Source organism: Caretta caretta, chromosome 7 (assembly GCF_965140235.1).
Source record: "Caretta caretta isolate rCarCar2 chromosome 7, rCarCar1.hap1, whole genome shotgun sequence".
Lineage (NCBI taxonomy): Eukaryota > Metazoa > Chordata > Testudines > Cheloniidae > Caretta > Caretta caretta.
Window position 1 is genome coordinate 52,122,496 of NC_134212.1, and position 20,371 is coordinate 52,142,866.

General features: G+C 46.6%; 1 protein-coding gene across 4 annotated transcripts in view; it reads left to right on the forward strand.

Moving 5' to 3' along the window:
- The first annotated feature begins 15,163 nt into the window (after window positions 1–15,163).
- Window positions 15,164–20,371, forward strand: part of USP4 (ubiquitin specific peptidase 4) — a 96,103-nt gene continuing 90,895 nt past the window's right edge. For 2 of the 4 annotated variants that reach the window (XM_048858929.2, XM_075130655.1), the window contains exons 1-2: window positions 15,167–15,315; window positions 18,392–18,519. In XM_048858929.2, coding sequence (XP_048714886.2) covers window positions 15,215–15,315; window positions 18,392–18,519 — 229 coding nt within the window. In that variant the 5' untranslated portion in view covers window positions 15,167–15,214. Of the gene's footprint in view, window positions 15,316–18,391; window positions 18,520–20,371 lie in introns of all 4 variants that reach the window. The other 2 variants (XM_075130657.1, XM_075130656.1) reach the window with 2 other exon arrangements.

A 20,371-nucleotide genomic window follows, 5' to 3' on the forward strand; every position in this document is an offset into this window, starting at 1 on the left:
CAGTGGATGAGAAGCTGGATCTGAGTCAGCAGTGTGCCCTTGTTGCCAAGAAGGCCAATGGCATTTTGGTATGTATAAGTAGGGGCATAGCCAGCAGATCGAGGGATGTGATCGTTCCCCTCTATTCGACATTGGTGAGGCCTCATCTGGAGTACTGTGTCCAGTTTTGGGCCCCACACTACAAGAAGGATGTGGATAAATTGGAGAGAGTCCAGCGAAGGGCAACAAAAATGATTTGGGGTCTGGAACACATGACTTATGAGGAGAGGCTGAGGGAACTGGGATTGTTTAGTCTGCAGAAGAGAAGAATGAGGGGGGATTTGATAGCTGCTTTCAACTACCTGAGAGGTGGTTCCAGAGAGGATGGTTCTAGACTATTCTCAGTGGTAGAAGAAGACAGGACAAGGAGTAATGGTCTCAAGTTGCAGTGGGGGAGGTTTAGGTTGGATATTAGGAAAATCTTTTTCACTAGGAGGGTGGTGAAACACTGGAATGCATTACCTAGGGAGGTGGTAGAATCTCCTTCCTTAGAAGTTTTTAAGGTCAGGCTTGACAAATCTCTGGCTGGGATGATTTAATTGGGGATTGGTCCTGCTTTGAGCAGGGGGTTGGACTAGATGACCTCCTGAGGTTCCTTCCAACCCTGATATTCTATGATTCCTACCATTCACTGGGAAATAATTCATTCACTGGGAAAGAATTATGGGATGAATGGCGTCTGGCTAGAGACGCGGTGTAGGTGCCAAAGCAGTTCAGGTATTAGGTCTCGTGCTAGAGCTAATCCCCAGAAGCCTTAGTACACGTGGGTGCAGACCCAGTGTGGGCACAGGAGTTCAAGTGTTATCTCACAGCATGGCCATGCTAATTGAGCGCAGCCTATTAAAGAGGAGGAATGTGTGTAGATAACTGGGTTAACGCCCTGCAGCCAGACCCTGAGAGTCACACTTAGAAAACAGGAACCTCTGAGCTGGTTAGGAGAGCAAAAGTTGATTCAATTCTGTTCCTGCAACGTAAGAGGAAACCTTAAGTTAGATTATAGGGACGCACACAATTAGACAAGACTAGGGGGAGCCTACTGTCTTGCATTTCATAGCACACCCCACGGGCTTCTTGCACCCTTTCACGGCCCCCCCCAAGCTCCCTGTGGGCCACCGTCTCATCCTCCTCTGGTGCAGGGTCTCTGTGCAACTCCCAGTCCTCCTTCACGACAGGGTTGCTGTGTGTTCTCCATTCTCTACATTTCCCCCCCATTCTAGGGGCTCTGTGTCCCTCTCATCCCCCTTCCTGATACCATTATCCCCCTGCTCAGGGCTAGCTCTGCATTCCTGGGTCTCCCGTTCTCCCACCCACCAGGCTCTTTTGTGCCCCCTATTCCACCTTCCCCCATACCAGAGATCCCCATTCTCCCTTCCACTACTTGGCAGGGACTGCTCTCTTCTCCAATTACCATTCTTATTTATTCTCTCACCTTTGTCATCCTCTGGTCCAGGGGTAGCAATTCTGATAGATGGGGTACACCTGTGTCCACCCCACACAGCACTGGAAGGGGTTAAGATGGCCAGGTGGGTCAAAAAACTCCACAGGCTGCACCTGGAAAAGGAAAGCCAGGGAGCACTAATGCCTAATTGGCTGATGAAGCCCAGCTGGGGGAGGAGCTGGGCCAGCTTTATAAAGCCAGGAAGCTGGTAACAGAAGCAGCCATAGGGAACTAGGTTGTAGTCTCTCCCTAAGTGGGGTGTGTAGGACAGTGCAGGCCTTGGCTACTGGCCAGAAGATCCCTGAGCTGGCACCTGGAGTAGAGGGCAGGCCTGGGTGAAAAGGTTAAAAAGACTGAGGAGTTTTAACTAATGTGCAGATTGGGGCACTAGAGTGCTGGACAGATGGAGGAACTAGAGGGAAAAACTGATGGGGGTGTAAAGAGCTTATGGAATGGTACATTCTATTTGCCTTTACTAGTAGAATATTTTCACCCTAAAATTACCTTTTGATGGATTTGTTGGTGTTTTCATCCAACCCATTGATTTGTGGGTGGTATGGGGCTGGTGATACTATATTTTATTCCAATTTTTTTTTTTTTTTTACAAAGGATCAGGTTAAACTGAAAGAAAAAATTATGCCATAAACTTTCCTTTGGAAAAGTCTACATGTCTATTGTTTTCCCTCTTTTGTGTGCAAATACTGTGGTTTACTATCCCACCTTTTTAGTATTACTATATGGGAAAAAATATATATGGGGGAAGGGGTGTTAGTGGGTAAGGAGACAGATTTTTTTTTTTTATTGCAATCCCTCATGGGATGAGCCACTCCAGTGCTTGCAAAAATAGGGTGGGTGGGCTGAAAAACTTGTCAGCAACAATTCACATTAAAGAAACTCATGAGGATAATGAAGCCCGTATTCACCATCAGCTATCTAGGACCTGATAATGTGACTGTTTTTTTACTATTTCTTCAATCTCAAAAATAAGTCTTTTTACCTCATTATTGAATTCAGAACCATGATATGCTAACTGTGGTGGCTCTATGTTGATGTAATTTGAGTCGACATAAGTTTGTAGTGGCCTTAAGTATATGAATTGTTTGAGAGAGGTAACAACAACAGTATAAGGTTAGGCCAAGATTCACTAAGATGTTTAGGCTTTGTGGATCTGGGCCTACTGCACACTAAAGGCTCAGGACCAAAAAGGCACATAAATAAATATTGGGGTTTTTGTTGTTGTTTTTATGCATCATGACTTGTGGGTGAGTAACTCAGGATTTTTTCAGTTATGGTGGTTAAGTAATCTTGGGATTCTAGATGGGTTCAATAAAAATCACACTAGATATTTGCCTTTCAAGAGGATTTAATATGACCTATTATACTGCCCTTAGTTAATATTTGGAAACCAAGTTCTCCACAGCAGCAGTGACATGCAAAAAAGCACCAAGGGCTGGATTGAGAAGCATAACATCAGGCAATCCCCATTGGTGGGTCAAATGAAAATGAAGTTTCAACACCAGACCAGGAAATCAGTCAAAATGGAAGTCACATGATCCATCAGAATAAACTTGTATTATAAAAATAAGAAAAATTAAAAATTAAAAATTCCAAATTAAAAACCACAGTAAAAACATAGGAAGTAAAAAGAAAAGGAGTACTCGTGGCACCTTAGAGACTAACAAATTTATTTGAGCATAAGCTTCCCTGAGCTACAGCTCAAGCTCACGAAAGCTTATGCTCAAATAAATTTGTTAGTCTTTAAGGTGCCACAAGTACTCCTTTTCTTTTTGCGAATACAGACTAACACGGCTGCTACTCTGAAACATAGGAAGTGTTACACTAGAAACACAGCTGTCGTTGCTAAAACTACTAGCAATCTAAGGTGACCGTATTTTGTAAATCAAATGTGGGGACACATGGGATGAAAGCACAGCAAAGTAGCCAAGACTGAAAATGTAAGTTGCGGAGCACAGCAAAGCAAAATATTTTTAGCAGTTATATATGTAACTCTTAAAATATACACGATAAATATGCAAAAAGAAAAGGAGTACTTGTGGCACCTTAGAGACTAACCAATTTATTTGAGCATAAGCTTTCGTGAGCTACAGCTCACTTCATCGGATGCATACTGTCGATGCATACTATAAATATGCATATAATCACAGTGGAGGTGACACCACGCTAAAGAAGTGCATTCAGACACCAGTTACAAACAATACAAAAACACTGTTCAAGAACATCAGTTTTCTGTACCCGTTGTCCATAGTATGGCCTATTTAAAGAATCTTTTTCTTCACATCACTGCCAATACCATTTATTTTTCACAGATTTATCAATGAGTGCTGTGTTATCTCCACATTTCAAGAAAACTGGCATGACTACTTTGTTGCTTCTGCTAGTGGAATCTGCCTGGAGCTAAACCTCTACCATACAACCATGCAGTCAACTATAATGTGGATATAAAGAATGTAACAATTTTAAATGAGAATGAACAGAAGTGACTTCTCACCATGTAGTGGAGCATTATAAAACTATAAACAAAATGGTTTTATAGAGTTTGTATGTATAATAATACAAAAAAGCTCCCTCAATTTTTCACAGTTCCCCCAAAATGTCTAGGACAGTGACTCTCAATCTTTCCAGACTACTGTACCCTTTTCAGGAGTCTGATTTGTCTTGCGTACCTCCATGTTTCACCTCACTTAAAAATTACTTGCTTACAAAATCAGACATAAAAAGCCAAAAGTGTCACAGCACACTATCACTGAATAATTGCTTACTTTCCCTTTTTATCATATAATTATAAAATAATTCAATTGAAATATAAATATTATACTTACATTTCAGTGTATAGTATATAGAGCAGTATAAACACGTCATTCTACGAAGTTTTAGTTTGTACTGACTTTGCTCGTGATTTTTATGCAGCCTGTTGTAAAACCAGGCAAATATCTAGATGAACTGACATACTCCCTGGAAGACCTCTGCATACCCCTCCAATGGTCTAAGAGACGGAAATCGTCTGTAGATGGACAACTCCCACCCCGGATGCATATAAGGAATTGTGCTGCCAGCATCAGCAATACTGGTGAGTATTAGAGAAGCTTGCTGGAATAATAGCTGTATTTCTGATGAGTTGAGTATATCTGTCTTAGAATTGTAATGTTCTTGCTCAGTTTGCTGAACTCAAGACAAGGCAAAGTGAAGTTTGTTTTGACAATCACAGAATCATAGAAGATTAGGGTTAGAAAAGACCTCAGGAGGTCATCTAGTCCAACCCCCTGCTCAAAGCAGGACCAACACCAACTAAACCATCCCAGCCAGGGCTTTGTCAAACCGTGCCTTAAAAACCTCTAAGGAGGGAGATTCCACCACCTCTGAAGGTAACCCACCCTCCTAGTGAAATAGTGTTTCCTAATATCCAACCTAGACCTCCCCCACTGTAACTTGAGACCATTGCTCCTTGTTCTGTCATTTGCCACCACTGAGAAAAGCCAAGCTCCATCCTCTTTGGAAGCCCCCTTCAGGCAGCTATCAAATCCCTCCTCACTCTTCTGCAGACTAAACAAGCCCAGTTCCCTCAGCCTCTCCTCATAAGTCATGTGCCACAGCCCCCTAATCATTTTCATTGCCCTCTGCTGGACTCTCTCCAGTTTGTCCACATCCCTTCTGTAGTGGGGGGATCAAAACCGGACATAATAATCACTTCCCTCAATCTGCTGGCAATGCTCCTACTAATGCAGCCCAATATGGCGTTAGCCTTCCTGGCAACAAGGGCACACTTCTGACTCATATCCAGCTTCTCATCCACTGTAATCCCCAGGTCCTTTTCTGCAGAACTGCTGCTTAGCCAATGAGAATGGCTTTCACAGTTTCAGCCTTGTATCTGGATTTTTCTGCTGTGCACAGGTCATTCATGACAGAAAATGTTCTTGAGTGAAGCATCAGTTCTGCCATTTTTTAAAATATTTGCATATACTGAGGGTTCTCTAAAATGCTTGATTACTTCATCCCATCTGCCACATAGAATCACATAATCATAGAATATCAGGCTTGGAAGGGACCTCAGGAGGTCATCTAGTCCAACCCCCTGCTCAAAGCAGGACCAATCCCCAATTAAATCATCCCAGCCAGGGCTTTGTCAAGCCTGACCTTAAAAACTTCTAAGGAAGGAGATTCTACCACCTCCCTAGGTAACGCATTCCAGTGTTTCGCCACCCTCCTAGTGAAAAAGTTTTTCCTAATATCCAACCTAAACCTCCCCCACTGCAACATACTGTGAAAACTGTAGTTGTCATTCCATTCTCACAGTTTTCCTGTCATAAATTTATTGAACAGAGTTACTTCATCAAACAGTACATCCTAGTTATTGTCACATTCGGGCATTTCTTCTGCAGTAACTTGACTGCTGTTTCAATCTTGGGTCTTAAAGAAACTTTATTTAAAAGCAGAAACTTCAAATCTCTCAAGTCATCTGTATGCTTTCCCCAGGCATATATTTATTTTATGGCTGTATCAAAGAAAGATCTCGACACATTAAGATAGCACTGATGTGTCAGAACCCCACTTCTTCTAGGTCTCTAAGTAGTTTTCTCAGTAAAACAGGCACAAAGTCTTCTTCATACCTTGTAACCAGCTTCTTTTCGAGATTGTTTAAGATATCCTCCCACTTTACTGCATTTTGATCATCTCCCTCAAGCATTTGGATTGTCAGGAAAAGTGTCATTTTTGCATAGTGTGACAGGGTCTACAGTGTGATGGCTACAGGAGAGTGGTTTTGTTGTTTTTTTTCAAAATCTGAGGGTTTTTTTATTAACACAGATACATTTACTTGTCTTCTGGTTTGTTGAAGCAGTATGTCAGGCAGCACTTGCCACAGTAATGTCTGTCAAAGTGACTGGCCATGAAGACTCCAGCCCCACATTCCTCAGAGGGGCACTCTCGGCGCAGGCAACTGATTTTTTTGAAGCAGACATAAAAGTCCCAGATTAAGCCCTGGTCTACACTAGGACTTTAGGTCGAATTTAGCAGCGTTAAATCGATGTAAACCTGCACCCGTCCACACAATGAAGCCCTTTATTTCGACTTAAAGGGCTCTTAAAATCGATTTCCTTACTCCACCCCTGACAAGTGGATTAGCGCTTAAATCGACGTTGCCGGCTCGAATTTGGGGTACTGTGGACACAATTCGATGGTATTGGCCTCCGGGAGCTATCCCAGAGTGCTCCATTATGACCGCTCTGGACAGCACTCTCAACTCAGATGCACTGGCCAGGTAGACAGGAAAAGAACCGCGCACTTTTGAATCTCATTTCCTGTTTGGCCAGCGTGGCAAGCTGCAGGTGACCATGCAGAGCTCATCAGCACAGGTGACCATGATGGAGTCCCAGAATCGCAAAAGAGCTTTAGCATGGACCGAACGGGAGGTACGGGATCTGATCGCTGTTTGGGGAGAGGAATCCGTGCTATCAGAACTCCGTTCCAGTTTTCGAAATGCCAAAACCTTTGTGAAAATCTCCCAGGGCATGAAGGACAGAAGCCATAACAGGGACCCGAAGCAGTGCCGCGTGAAACTGAAGGAGCTGAGGCAAGCCTACCAGAAAACCAGAGAGGTGAACAGCCGCTCTGGGTCAGAGCCCCAAACGTGCCGCTTCTATGATGAGCTGCATGCCATTTTAGGGGGTTCAGCCACCACTACCCCAGCCGTGTTGTTTGACTCCTTCAATGGAGATGGAGGCAATATGGAAGCAGGTTTTGGGGACGAAGAAGATGATGATGATGATGAGGAGGTTGTAGATAGCTCACAGCAAGCAAGCGGAGAAACCGGTTTTCCCGACAGCCAGGAACTGTTTCTCACCCTAGACCTGGAGCCAGTACCCCCCGAACCCACCCAAGGCTGCCTCCTGGACCCAGCAGGCGGAGAAGGGACCTCTGGTGAGTGTACCTTTTAAAATACTATACATGGTTTAAAAGCAAGCATGTGAAAGGATTACTTTGCCCTGGCATTTGCGGTTCTCCTAGATGTAGTCCTAAAGCCTTTGCAAAAGGTTTCTGGGGAGGGCAGCCTTATTGCGTCCTTCATGGTAGGACACTTTACCACTCCAGGCCAGTAACACGTACTCGGGAATCATTGTAGAACAAAGCATTGCAGTGTATGTTTGCTGGCATTCAAACAACATCCGTTCTTTATCTCTCTGTGTTATCCTCAGGAGAGTGAGATATAATTCATGGTCACCTGGTTGAAATAGAGTGCTTTTCTTCAGGGGACACTCAGAGGAGCCCATTCCTGCTGGGCTGTTTGCCTGTGGCTAAACAGAAATGTTCCCCGCTGTTAGCCACAGGGAGGGGGGAAGGTTGAGGGGGTAGTCACGTGGTGGGAGGAGGCAAAATGTGACCTTGTAACGAAAGCACATGTGCTATGTATGTAATGTTAACAGCAAGGTTTACCCTGAAAGTGTGTAGCCACTGTTTTATAAAATGTGTCTTTTTAAATACCGCTGTCCCTTTTTTTTTCTCCACCAGCTGCATGTGTTTCAATGATCACAGGATCTTCTCCTTCCCAGAGGCTAGTGAAGCTTAGAAAGAAAAAAAAACGCACTCGCGATGAAATGTTCTCCGAGCTCATGCTGTCCTCCCACACTGACAGAGCACAGACGAATGCGTGGAGGCAAATAATGTCAGAGTGCAGGAAAGCACAAAATGACCGGGAGGAGAGGTGGCGGGCTGAAGAGAGTAAGTGGTGGGCTGAAGACAGGGCTGAAGCTCAAATGTGGCGGCAGCGTGATGAGAGGAGGCAGGATTCAATGCTGAGGCTGCTGCAGGACCAAACCAGTATGCTCCAGTGTATGGTTGAGCTGCAGCAAAGGCAGCTGGAGCACAGACTGCCACTGCAGCCCCTCTGTAACCAACCGCCCTCCTCCCCAAGTTCCATAGCCTCCACACCCAGACGCCCAAGAACGCGGTGGGGGGGGCCTCCGGCCAACCAGCCACTCCACCACAGAGGATTGCCCAAAAAAAAGAAGGCTGTCATTCAAACAGAACTTTCACACCGTAGCCTGGCCAGTCATGAAACTGGTTTTCAAAGCTTCTCTGATGCGTACCGCGCCCTCCTGTGCTCTTCTAACCGTCCTGGTGTCTGGCTGCGCGTAACCAGCAGCCAGGCGATTTGCCTCAACCTCCCACCCCGCCATAAATGTCTCCCCCTTACTCTCACAGATATTGTGGAGCACACAGCAAGCAGTAATAACAGTGGGAATATTGGTTTCGCTGAGGTCTAAGCGAGTCAGTAAACTGCGCCAGCGCGCCTTTAAACGTCCAAATGCACATTCTACCATCATTCTGCACTTGCTCAGCCTGTAGTTGAACAGCTCCTGACTACTGTCCAGGCTGCCTGTGTACGGCTTCATGAGCCATGGCATTAAGGGGTAGGCTGGGTCCCCAAGGATACATATAGGCATTTCAACATCCCCAACAGTTATTTTCTGGTCTGGGAATAAAGTCCCTTCCTGCAGCTTTTGAAACAGACCAGAGTTCCTGAAGATGCGAGCATCGTGCACCTTTCCCGGCCATCCCACGTTGATGTTGGTGAAACGTCCCTTGTGATCCACCAGAGCTTGCAGCACTATCGAAAAGTACCCCTTGCGGTTTATGTACTCGGCGACTTGGTGCTCCGGTGCCAAGATAGGGATTTCGGTTCCATCTATAGCCCCACCACAGTTAGGGAATCCCATTGCAGCAAAGCCATCCACTATGACCTGCACATTTCCCAGGGTCACTACCCTTGATATCAGCAGATCTTTGATTACGTGGGCTACTTGCATCACAGCAGCCCCCACAGTAGATTTGCCCACTCCAAATTGATTCCCAACTGACTGGTAGCTGTCTGGCGTTGCAAGCTTCCACAGGGCTATCGCCACTCGCTTCTCAACTGTGAGGGCTGCTCTCATCTTGGTATTCATGCGCCTCAGGGCAGGGGAAAGCAAGTCACAAAGTTCCATGAAAGTGCCCTTACGCATGCGAAAGTTTCGCAGCCACTGGGAATCGTCCCAGACCTGCAACACTATGCGGTCCCACCAGTCTGTGCTTGTTTCCCGAGCCCAGAATCGGCGTTCCACAGCATGAACCTGCCCCATTAGCACCATGATGCATGCATTGGCAGGGCCCATGCTTTCAGAGAAATCTGTGTCCATGTCCTGATCACTCACGTGACCGCGCTGACGTCGCCTCCTCGCCCGGTATCGCTTTGCCAGGTTCTGGTGCTGCATATACTGCTGGATAATGCGTGTGGTGTTTAATGTGCTCCTAATTGCCAAAGTGAGCTGAGCGGCCTCCATGCTTGCCTTGGTATGGCGTCCGCACAGAAAAAAGGCGCGGAACGATTGTCTGCCGTTGCTCTGACGGAGGGAGGGGCGACTGACGACACGGCTTATCGGGTTGGCTTCAGGGAGCTAAAATCAACAAAGGGGGTGTCTGTACATCAAGGAGTATTTCAGGCAGGACTTCACGGAGAGTTCCAATAAGAAATGGTGCACCTAAGTTATCGTTCTTATTGGAACAAGGAGGTTAGCCTGGCCTCTGATTGATACATGGCTAGATTTACCTCGCTGCACCTTCTCTGTGAGTGACTGCAGTGTGACCTAGAGGAATGAGTCCCCTAGACAGGGGAGGAGGCAAATGAGTACAAAACAAATCTGGTCTATTTCTTGTTTTGACCCACTCCATCTATCTTTTACATCTTTGGCTGGCAGCAGACGGTGCAGAAGGACTGCATGCCATCCACATCTCATGGCTGCTCGGCAGAAGATGGTACAGTACGACTGCTAGCCATCCTCATCTCTTGCCTGCCTGGCAGAAGATGGTACAATACGACTACTAGCAATCCTCATCTCTTGCCTGCCTGTCAGAAGATGGTACAGTACGACTGCTAGCGTTCCATATCGCCTGCCTGCTCACCATAAGACGGTTCAATAGGACTGACTGCAGGACTAAAGAGAATGACCTGGTCAAGTCACTCCAAATTTAGTCCCTGCGCCCATGTCTGCCCAGGCGCTCCCAGCCGACGTGGCCAGGAGCACCTCGGACACGACGAGGACGACTACCAGTCGTATTGCACCGTCTGCTGCCAGAAGGCAATGGGTTGCTGCTACTGTGTAGCAAAGCCGTACCGCGTCTGCCAGCACCCAGGAGACATAGGGTGACGGTTACCTGAGCGGGCTCCATGCTTGCCGTGGTATGGCGTCTGCACAGGTAACTCAGGAAAAAAGGCGCGAAATGATTGTCTGCCCTTGCTTTCACGGAGGGAGGGAGGGAACGGGGGCCTGACGATACGTACCCAGAACCACCCGCGACAATGTTTTAGCCCCATCAGGCATTGGGATCTCAACCCAGAATTCCAATGGGCAGCGGAGACTGTGGGAACTGTGGGATAACTACCCACAGTGCAACGCTCCGGAAGTCGACTCTAGCCTCGGTATTGTGGAAGCGCTCCGCCGAGTTAATGCACTTAATGCACTTAGAGCATTTTCTGTGGGGACACACACACTTGAATATATAAAACCGATTTCTAAAAAACCGACTTCTATAAATTCGACCTTATTCCGTAGTGTAGACATACCCTAAAAGCAGGTCCATTTTTCCTAGGTAAGGTAACAGGAGCAGTTCCAGAACAAGAAGGAACTTGCTGGAGCAAATTCAGGCAGGTAGGCTAATTAAGACACCTGAAGCCAATTAAGAAGTTGCTAGAATCAGTTAGGACAGGCTGGCTAATCAGGGCACCTGAGTTTAAAAAGGACCTCCCTTCAGTTTGTGGTGTGTGTGCATAAGGAGCTGGGAGTGAGAGGATATGCTGCTGGAGGACTGAGGCGTTACAAGGATTATCAGACACCAGGAGGAAGATCCTGTGGAGAGGATAAAGAAGGTGTTGGGAGGAGGCCATGGGGAAGTAGCTCAGGGAGTTGTAGCTGTTGTGCAGCTGTTCCAGGAGGCACTCTAGACAGCTGCAGTCCACAGGGCCCTGGGCTGGCACCTGGAGTATTGGGTGGGCCCGGGTTCCCCCCAAACCTCCCAACTTCTGATCAGACACAGGAGGAGTTGACCTGCACTGTGGGTTCCACCAGAGGGGAAGGTCTCTGGGCTGTTCCCCAACTCACATGGTGGATCAGCAGAGACTGCGGGGATTGTTCTTCTTCCTTTTTCCCATGTTGGCCAGTGATGAGGTTAGCTGAGTGAACAGCAGGTTTGAGCCACTAGCAAAAGTGGCCAAACTGAGGGCTGCTGTGAATCTCTGAGGCAAGCGAATCCGCCAATAAGCGCAGGACCCACCAAGGCAGAGGAGGAACTTTGTCACAATAGATAAAAGCAAGCCAGAGTTTGGTACATGGGGTGTTCAAATATTTTGTGAGGAACTACTGGGCACTTTTTCCTCTGACAAGAAAAACAACTTTAATGACTCAAAGTTGAAGGATCCTCTCTAGAGCAGGTAACATCAACAGCCATTTGACACTACTGCCTCCCACTATATTCTGATATACTTGTCCCATGTACTCGCAAAAACTTTTCAGTCTTTCTATGTGAACAGCAAATATATGAAAATATCCAAAAATCTTAATTACAACTAAGTGCAGTAGATGTTGAGAGCATTCTATCCCTTGCAGTTCAGGCACAGTTGTGCATGACATGAGCAGGGCATCAAAGGCCTACGCTCATCTTACTTTGGCATGAAAACATTCTTTTCCATGTCTGTAGAGGCTGCTGAAGTTTGTGTTTGTATTATCTACTGAGAATGGCACAACCTTATTATTTCAGCTGCAATGAGTTCTGAGGTCTCGCCTTTTAAGTTTGACAAAATCCACAAATTTAGTGTGCTCACACACACTGCCTTCATAAGCCTTGAAATAGCAAACCAAGCCAGGAACCAATTTCACAGGTCTGTGATTTGATGCATCAACACACAGGAACAAATATTCAACATCTTTCAGATAGTTAATTAATTAATCATTTGCCCATGGAGCAAAAACATTTGCAGCTATCACTTCACGCTGTGTCTGTGCACATGAGAACTTTGGTTTGCTGATTTTTTTTTATTTAAATTGGAAGTCCAGGCCATTGACAGGAAACTGTGACGATAGTTTTTTGGGGGTGTGTGTAAAATGTTTCACTGACTCAAGACTCCTTTAGCAGCTCCATACATCACACCAGCTAGGGTAGACTGCCTTGTGTAGGCACTGGGTTGCACAAACTCCAGCCCTGGGAGAAAGATGCTGAGCGGGACAGCCCTGTGGCAGGGGCTACAACCCGCCTGTTTTGCAAACACTGCAGGTGGCTCGCTGCCCTGGGGGAAACCGTTACCCCCTCTGCCCCTCCCCATGCGGGGTTTCCCCTCTGCCCCCTCAGGCAGTGCCTCAAACCTGGCTCCTACCCTCCCTCCCTGATTTTAGCCCTCAGTCCCTCTCCTGCCCCTGCCTACATCTGTCTGCCATTCCCCCCTGCACAGACTGTGCCCATCCCCCCTGCTTGCCCCTTTAGCCCCTGGCAGCAGAGGGAGCCTATTGTGGATGCCTATGAGCCAAGATAGCAGGACCCATGATACCTTCACAAGCAGGCCAGTGTGCCATACCATATTGTATGCCGCTGTTAGATTGATGAAAACAGTGCCTGTTTTCAAGTTTATCTGGAAGCCATTTTCAACAAATGTGGTCAGCACGAGTACTTGTTCGCATGTGCTATGGCCTTAGCGAAAACCAGCTTGGTCAGGGCTCAAAATTCTCTCCACATCGGGTAATATGTGCTGTAGGACCAAGTGCTCCAGTGTCTTGAAGCACATCGACAATAATGATATGGGACGATAGCTTGATGCTTGACTTGGGTCCTTTCCAGGCTTTAGGAGGCCAATGACTTTTGCAGTGCACCATATCTTTGGTAGCCTGTCTTCACTGATGACCCTGGTGAAGAATTTCACAAGCCAAAGCTAAGCATGGGGGCCAAGGTTTTTCTGGAATTCTGGAGATATGTTGTCATAGCCGATAGCTGTTCCACACTTGATGCTACCCAGTGTCTGTTCCAGCTCTGTTACAGTGAATGGTTCTGGGCAGCTTCTGATCTGGTGTAGACGTTTAAACACATGCCATTCGTTCCTCGTTGTCTTCGCACCTGTTTCTCCAAAGGTGCTCTGGCCACTTTAAGTAGGTGTCCGGCTACTTGATTGGGTGTCACTGAGGGTTGGCAGACTGCAGGTGACTGCTGCGCTGCTCCAAGGCGTCAGAGCAGACGCCAACACTTGCGGCTGGAGCGGGTAAAGCCCATCCTCTCGGTTGTCTCCTGCCATCCATATGGCAGAGAAGACGCATGCTTGGAGAAGACAGAGCAATGGGTTACGCCAGGGCTCTGTGCTTTCTCCAGCCTTTACATCAGTGACCTGCCAACAACAGAATCATGCAAGTTCATTTACGCAGACGACATATGTTGTGGTACCCAGGCCCAGACGTTTCACGAGCTTGATGCCACCTTGAACCGGGGCATGATAAAGTTAGCTGACTACTGTAAGACTTGGCCTCCAGCCAAGTGTTATAAAAACGGTCTCCAGTTTGTTCCATCTTCATTATGCCAGCGCAACCCAAGAATTGAATGTTTATCTGAATGGTCAGAAGGTGAAGCATGAAGTAGAACTGGTCTATCTAGGTGTGACCTTAGACCGCATACTGAGTTATCATGCCCCCACCTGAAGAAGACAGCAGCTAAAATTAAGACGCACAACAATCTTCTTACCAAACTGGCAGGTTCGTCATGGAGTGCTCGTGCTCCAATTTTGCGGACATCAGCTCTCGCCACCTCGTATTCAGTGGCGGAGTACTGGAATTGATTGTCACACACCAAACTGGTGGATACGCAGTTACATGCCATCATGCGTACCACCTCTGGCACCCTGCGTCTGACTCCGATCCGATGGCTTCCAGTTCTGAGCAATAATGCTCCTCGTATCAGACGAGAGGTTGACATTGGCAGGTTACTGGAGAAAGTACAGACCGACTCAAGCTTGCTGCTGCACAATGACCTTTTTAAACTACCAGCTGCACGTTTTCCATCACGTTACCCATTATGGTCTCATCCGCCATGCCAAGATGTTAGGGCAGAAACACTCTGGCGAGAGGAATGGATATCTGTTTTATAATCCCCAACCAGTTCCTCGTTGCCGACCCCACAATCTGCCCGCCTGGTTTTGACCTGCCCCATCGCCTATGGTCCCTGTTGAACAGGTTCCGGACCAGGCAAGGTCTTTGTGCAGCCAACCAGTATCGCTGGAGCCTTCGTGACAGCCCTTTGTGCAGCTGCGGCGCAACACAGAGGATGCCACACATTGTCAATGAATGCCTGCTGACTAGGTTCAGCCGTGGCCTAGAAGAACTGCTTCACGCCACTGAAGATGCCATCGCTTGGCTAGACGACTATGCACAAGCTAAATAAATATCACAGGGAGCAGATTTAATGCCCACCGAGGCTAGCGGTCTCAGCGGACGTTTCTGCGTATGTTTAGTGCCAGCCAAGCCGCAAGCTCTGTCAGGCAGCCGGGCCCGCAGGGTTCCTGGCAGGGCGTGGAACCCTCCTCCCGCACTGGGGCTGCAAGGGGCGCGTGGGGCCCCGGCGGCAGTCGGGGGCAGGGAGGAAGGCAGTGCGCCTGCGCACGTTGGCCTGTGCGGCCAGGCCGGATATCCGCTGCAGGGCCAGGGCGCCGGGTGCACGGACATGGCGGCGGACTTAGATGGTGGCCCGAGGCCGGACGTCGGGGCCCAGCGGGCAGAGCTGGGGCCGCTGCTGGGGATAGCTCTGAGGCCGGGCGAGTCCTGGTGAGAGGAGGGCTGCCCCCGGCGGTGACGGATGGGGCCGGGGAGCGGAGCTTGGGGGGAAAGGAGCTAGGTGTGCTTGAGAGGGGGGAGCGGAGCGGAGCCGGGTCGGGTCGTGGGGTGGGGGTGGGGAGCGGAGCTGGAGGCGCTTTTAGGCCTCTTGCCCTGGTGTCTGGGTCTCCGTTCCCTGCTGTAACAGTGGAGCCGGTGGCTCAGTAAGGCGAGTCTCGGCTCCTGGGAGGCATCACGTGCGTGTGGGCCCTTGTTCTGCCTGCTGAAAGTGGCTGAGTCACCAGTGGCGGAGCAACAGAAACATGGGTCCTAGTGCAGGTTTCTAATGTGGGTCCCCTCGTTAAACGTGTAACACTTAAATCTGCTTATTCAACTTTTCAGGACTTCATAACACTCAGAGTTTGTTTATCCTTAAAATGCTACCGCCGCACACCTGCCCTGCTGCAGTGCTTCAGTGTAGATGCAATCCCCTGCTTTTGGGTGGGATTCTTTGTGCAGAGGGCCATTGCTCACTACTGGCTCTAGCTGTGATTCTGTGGTTCTGTCAGCCCAGTTCTTAGTGATTTAACTGGGAGCCTCTCTGCTGCTGCCTGTTTGTGCTGTCTTTTCATGGTAATACTGTCTCCACACCAGTCTAAGACCAGCTTCCCTTAGATCAACATATCAGTGATTTCAGCTCAATTAATTACTGAGCAGAAACAAGCACTCTAAATTGAGTCTGATCAGCTCTGTCTTTAAACACTGGAGGGGATGGTCAAATGGTAAATGTCTTGTTAAACAGAGTCCATACCACCAAGTAGGAACATTTGTCTGCACTCCCTCTGCCTTTTAACTTGGGTATGGAATCATTATCCCCTGCTTAGCAAGTTGACTTGATATTAGGATGACTCCCTCAATTAGGGCATGGTATGTATAGCTATGCTGCCCTTTGCTCAAATAATAATATTTCATTACTTTTGCATTCAATAGTAAAGTGAATCTTAACCCAAAACAGAAATGCCAAAGGGACCAAAGCAGGTCTGTCTGCCGGTTACCTAGGCAGAGTAGGTGTGTTTGTGCCAATATGGCCTGCTCCTTGGTCTCAGTCCTGCCCCCCCGTTCACCACTAGATTTCAGGGGTGAGTTCAGATGCTGCTTACAGATACTTGCTCCATTGTGGGGAGTGATGTCACTGGTAGGTTAAACAAAAACAAAAATCCCAAAAACATTTAAAATAAAATCACACCATTAGAAAAACTTGAAATATAAACCTGGTATGTAAATCATTGTGGAAACTTTGTTCTACTGAGCGAGGAAAAAAAGGAAAAATGAGAAACTCATAGGAGATACAACATGTAAATGCAAAAAGAAAAGGAGTACTTGTGGCACCTTAGAGACTAACCAGTTTATTTGAGCATGAGCTTTCGTGAGCTACAGCTCACTTCATCGGATACATCGGATGCTGTAGCTCACGAAAGCTCATGCTCAAATAAATTGGTTAGTCTCTAAGGTGCCACAAGTACTCCTTTTCTTTTTGCGAATACAGACTAACACGGCTGTTACTCTGAAACATGTAAATGCCAATTATTTCCCTTCCAAAAGGGAATATGTAGTCTAAATGAGAAATTTCTGTTGCTATCCTTCCATATGGGAAGTTCAAATGTATCTTTAATACTTTGCTGTCTTTGTTTTTATCTCTCTGCCAGTTTTTACATCTTCAGTTTTTAAAAAAGAATTTATCTACTTTGTTTCCATAGCAATACATTTTCATCTTATTTATTTACTATATATAGTACTGAAAGCATGGGAAGTACTTTTCAGACAAATATGAGATCTGATCTGAAAAGCTTGTCCCATGCCCCTTGCTTTTACATTTGAGGCCCGGTATTGATATTAGTGGGAGTTTGGAGTGATCCAGAGCACTGAAGATGAAACTACAGTTGCTTGCCAGGCTTGTAGCACTCAAAGTCTGTGGTGGTGTCCAACAATAAAAATCAGTAGTTTCTCATTAATCTACCTATCCAGTTTATGTCAAGTTTATACAGATATTAATGAAGAGAAGGAACCATAACTAACACTACATGAATTAAAGATGATCTGTTTACAAGGTACTATATGAAATAGCACCTTTTATCGGTGATTCTCAAAGTGATTATAATAGGAGGGAGGTATTACTATCAAAATTTTACAAACTGAGAAGCTGAGGCAAAAAGCGGTTGAGACCTGAATATTCAAAAGTGTCTATTCATCAAGAGTGCCTTGATTTTTGGGTGGCCTACTTACTGGGGCTGGGCATCAGAAACTCCTGCTGAAGTCAGTTGGAGTTGTGAGTCTTCAGCACTTCCAAAAACCTGGCAATAGGTGACCCAAGATGACCAACAAAAAACGGAGGCCCTCCCAGGTTAGTGGACATTTTGGACATGTTTGCCTCAATGGTTTTCCCAAGATTGCACAGTGAGTCAAGGCTGGGAACAGGGCTCTGTTGACCCAACTACTTAGCTAGTCGTCTAGTTTGATCACAAGGTCATACTGCTGCTCATTTGTTAAAATACTCAAGTGTGTATTCATTTTTATTTTTACTATACTATCCTCCCCCCTCCAGCCCTCTGTTCACAGAGCTCCTGCCTCCCAACCTGTCCTTTTCCTTCCCTGCTGGCAAGCCCTTGGACTTAGGGTGATGCGTCTGTTGTGTCTTGGATCTAGCCAGTCCCTGCCACTGAGAGGGCTCTGAGACAAGCTGCTCTTGTGGTTTCAGTAGCCAGTGGTAGGTAAGGGTTGGGTACAAGGCAGAGTGGGACCTGGCTGGCATGCAGCACTACACAGAGCAGGACAAGAGGCCTGGCCAGCATTAGGGTCTGTTCTGCATTGTTGATAGGCCTCCCATCCATGAACATAATCTGCTACCCTATGCAGTGGGGTTGCCTTAGGCAAGAGTGGCCTCTGCTCCTAGGGCTTTCTTAGCTGCAAGGTTTCCTATGCACTTGCACCATCTATTCCTCCTCCAGCGAGAGTGACGTTGTAGTATGTGCTTTGGCTGGTACAAGCTGAAAGCTGCTCCTGACATCTTGCTGTTCAAACTGTGTTCCAGGTATTTGATTGACAGTCGGTGGTTCAAACAGTGGAAGAAGTATGTGGGTTTTGACAGCTGGGACATGTACAACGTGGGTGAGCCTAACCTGTTTCCTGGACCCATCGATAACTCTGGACTCTTTGCAGGTAAAGTGCATGCAGTTATGGTGCACTGAATAGCTGGGCAGCTATTTGTGTCTAGCAGAGAAGGAGAATCCAGGTGCTCTTAGCAGTTTTTGAAAGTGTGTCCTTTAGCTCTTATACCATCTGACTGAAAAAGTCTGAAATTTAGCTTCTCTTCTCATTCACTGCCTTCACAAAAACAAAGCCCACTAACCTTTCTGAGGGGCACAGTGAATAGTCCAGAGGGAGCATGAAATAATGGAATATCAATAATGGGTTTGCCCAGACTGGGCTCTGATTGTGATGTGCCGGAACAGCATTTCAGGTTGAGCACAGATGAGTGAAGTTAAGGCTGAATAATTTCTGTTTTCTGAGAAGGCTGGAAACTTTTATAATCTTCTTCTACCTTTTCTCCACACCCTATCTTGCAGTTACTTCCTTCCCTCCCACACACTGACATGAAATTCTGTCAATGTCTGGAGACAGTCAATTTTACTGTAAATAGAAACTGAAATAGAAAACTTTCAGAAATTGCACCTGGAAGCAGAAATGTGTGTCCAATTTGAGTTTTGAAAGTTGGATCCGTCTGAATGATCTCCTAGCCTGATACAGAACTCTGATAACTCTAGGAAACTTTCTTTTCAGACTTAATGTTCTGAAAAATGAACAAAATATTATGCTGTAAAGTTCTCTTTGTGTTCCCAAGTACCAGATCTAGGCTAGTGTGTCTGGTGCAGGGGATAAGGGGCTTTTGAATTCTGGCTGATCTTCTGTCAGGTGATATAATGCACTCTTTATGCTCTTGCTCCTGTGATGCTACTTTGAGTGCTTGACACCATAGTATGTAACATAGAATGTGCAATCTACTTTGGAGCCACTGTTAGTGCCGCTTTGTCAATTGACTGGCGTGGAGATTGCTGTGGCAGGCACCCTACCAGGTCATTAGCAAGATATATCTGGACTCCCTGGCCCTAGAAAAGAGACTCTTGGTTTTCCTGTGCATCAAACATTTATGGAACAGCAATGAGGCTGTCTTTTCCACTGAGGGACTGCGAGTTTGGAATTCTCTCCCCCTTAAAGTCGATCCTTCTGGGTGAAGCTCAATTCTAAACTTCTGAGAGAGTTAGTTTGTGATGGTTTTATGTGCTGAGTTTGATCTGACTCACAAACCAGTTCTCCTGGATCTGTGTTTGGAACGTAGTTAACTTCTTGCAGTGCCTTGATAAGTGTTTGGGAAAATGAACATACAAAAAATTAATTAGAAAATACGGTCAGTGGCTGAGTGGAAACCAGTGGTAACACTGCTTCTTTTCTGCAATGCCTGCTTGGTTGTCTATAGATGCAGCTGATAATTGTCTGTAGATGTAGTGTGTGAATAATTTTTGTGGTGGTGCAAATTGTATAATTTTTCTGTCCTACTGTTACATAAACTTTTTTGCCATAAAAACTTGGTTAATGTTTCTGCAGCACACAGGTACTGCCTTCTTCTTCCAAAACATGGGTCCTCAAAATGCAAAACCCAAGTGTTGTAAGGGAGGGGGAGAACCAGGAAATGCTCAGTTTAGGTCTCCCTGCAGTTTAGTGTTCCTTTGGAACATCATAGTACTTTATTACTCTTCCCTCAGTCTTCTAGCACAATGTGATCTCATCCAAACCACAACAAGTATTTGACAAATAAGTGGTATTATACAGAGCATGTTAAAGGTTTGTTGGGACATGTGAATAGGAATCCTGAATTGGAGGGCTCCCCAAAAAAGTCGTTCTTGTTAAGGCTGGGAAAGGTACTGTAATGTTTCCAGTTCCTCTTGGCATCCCTGTAGGGAAAGATCTGATTGTGCATGTGGGTTTTAGAGCATGTTGAAAATTCAGCTTTAAA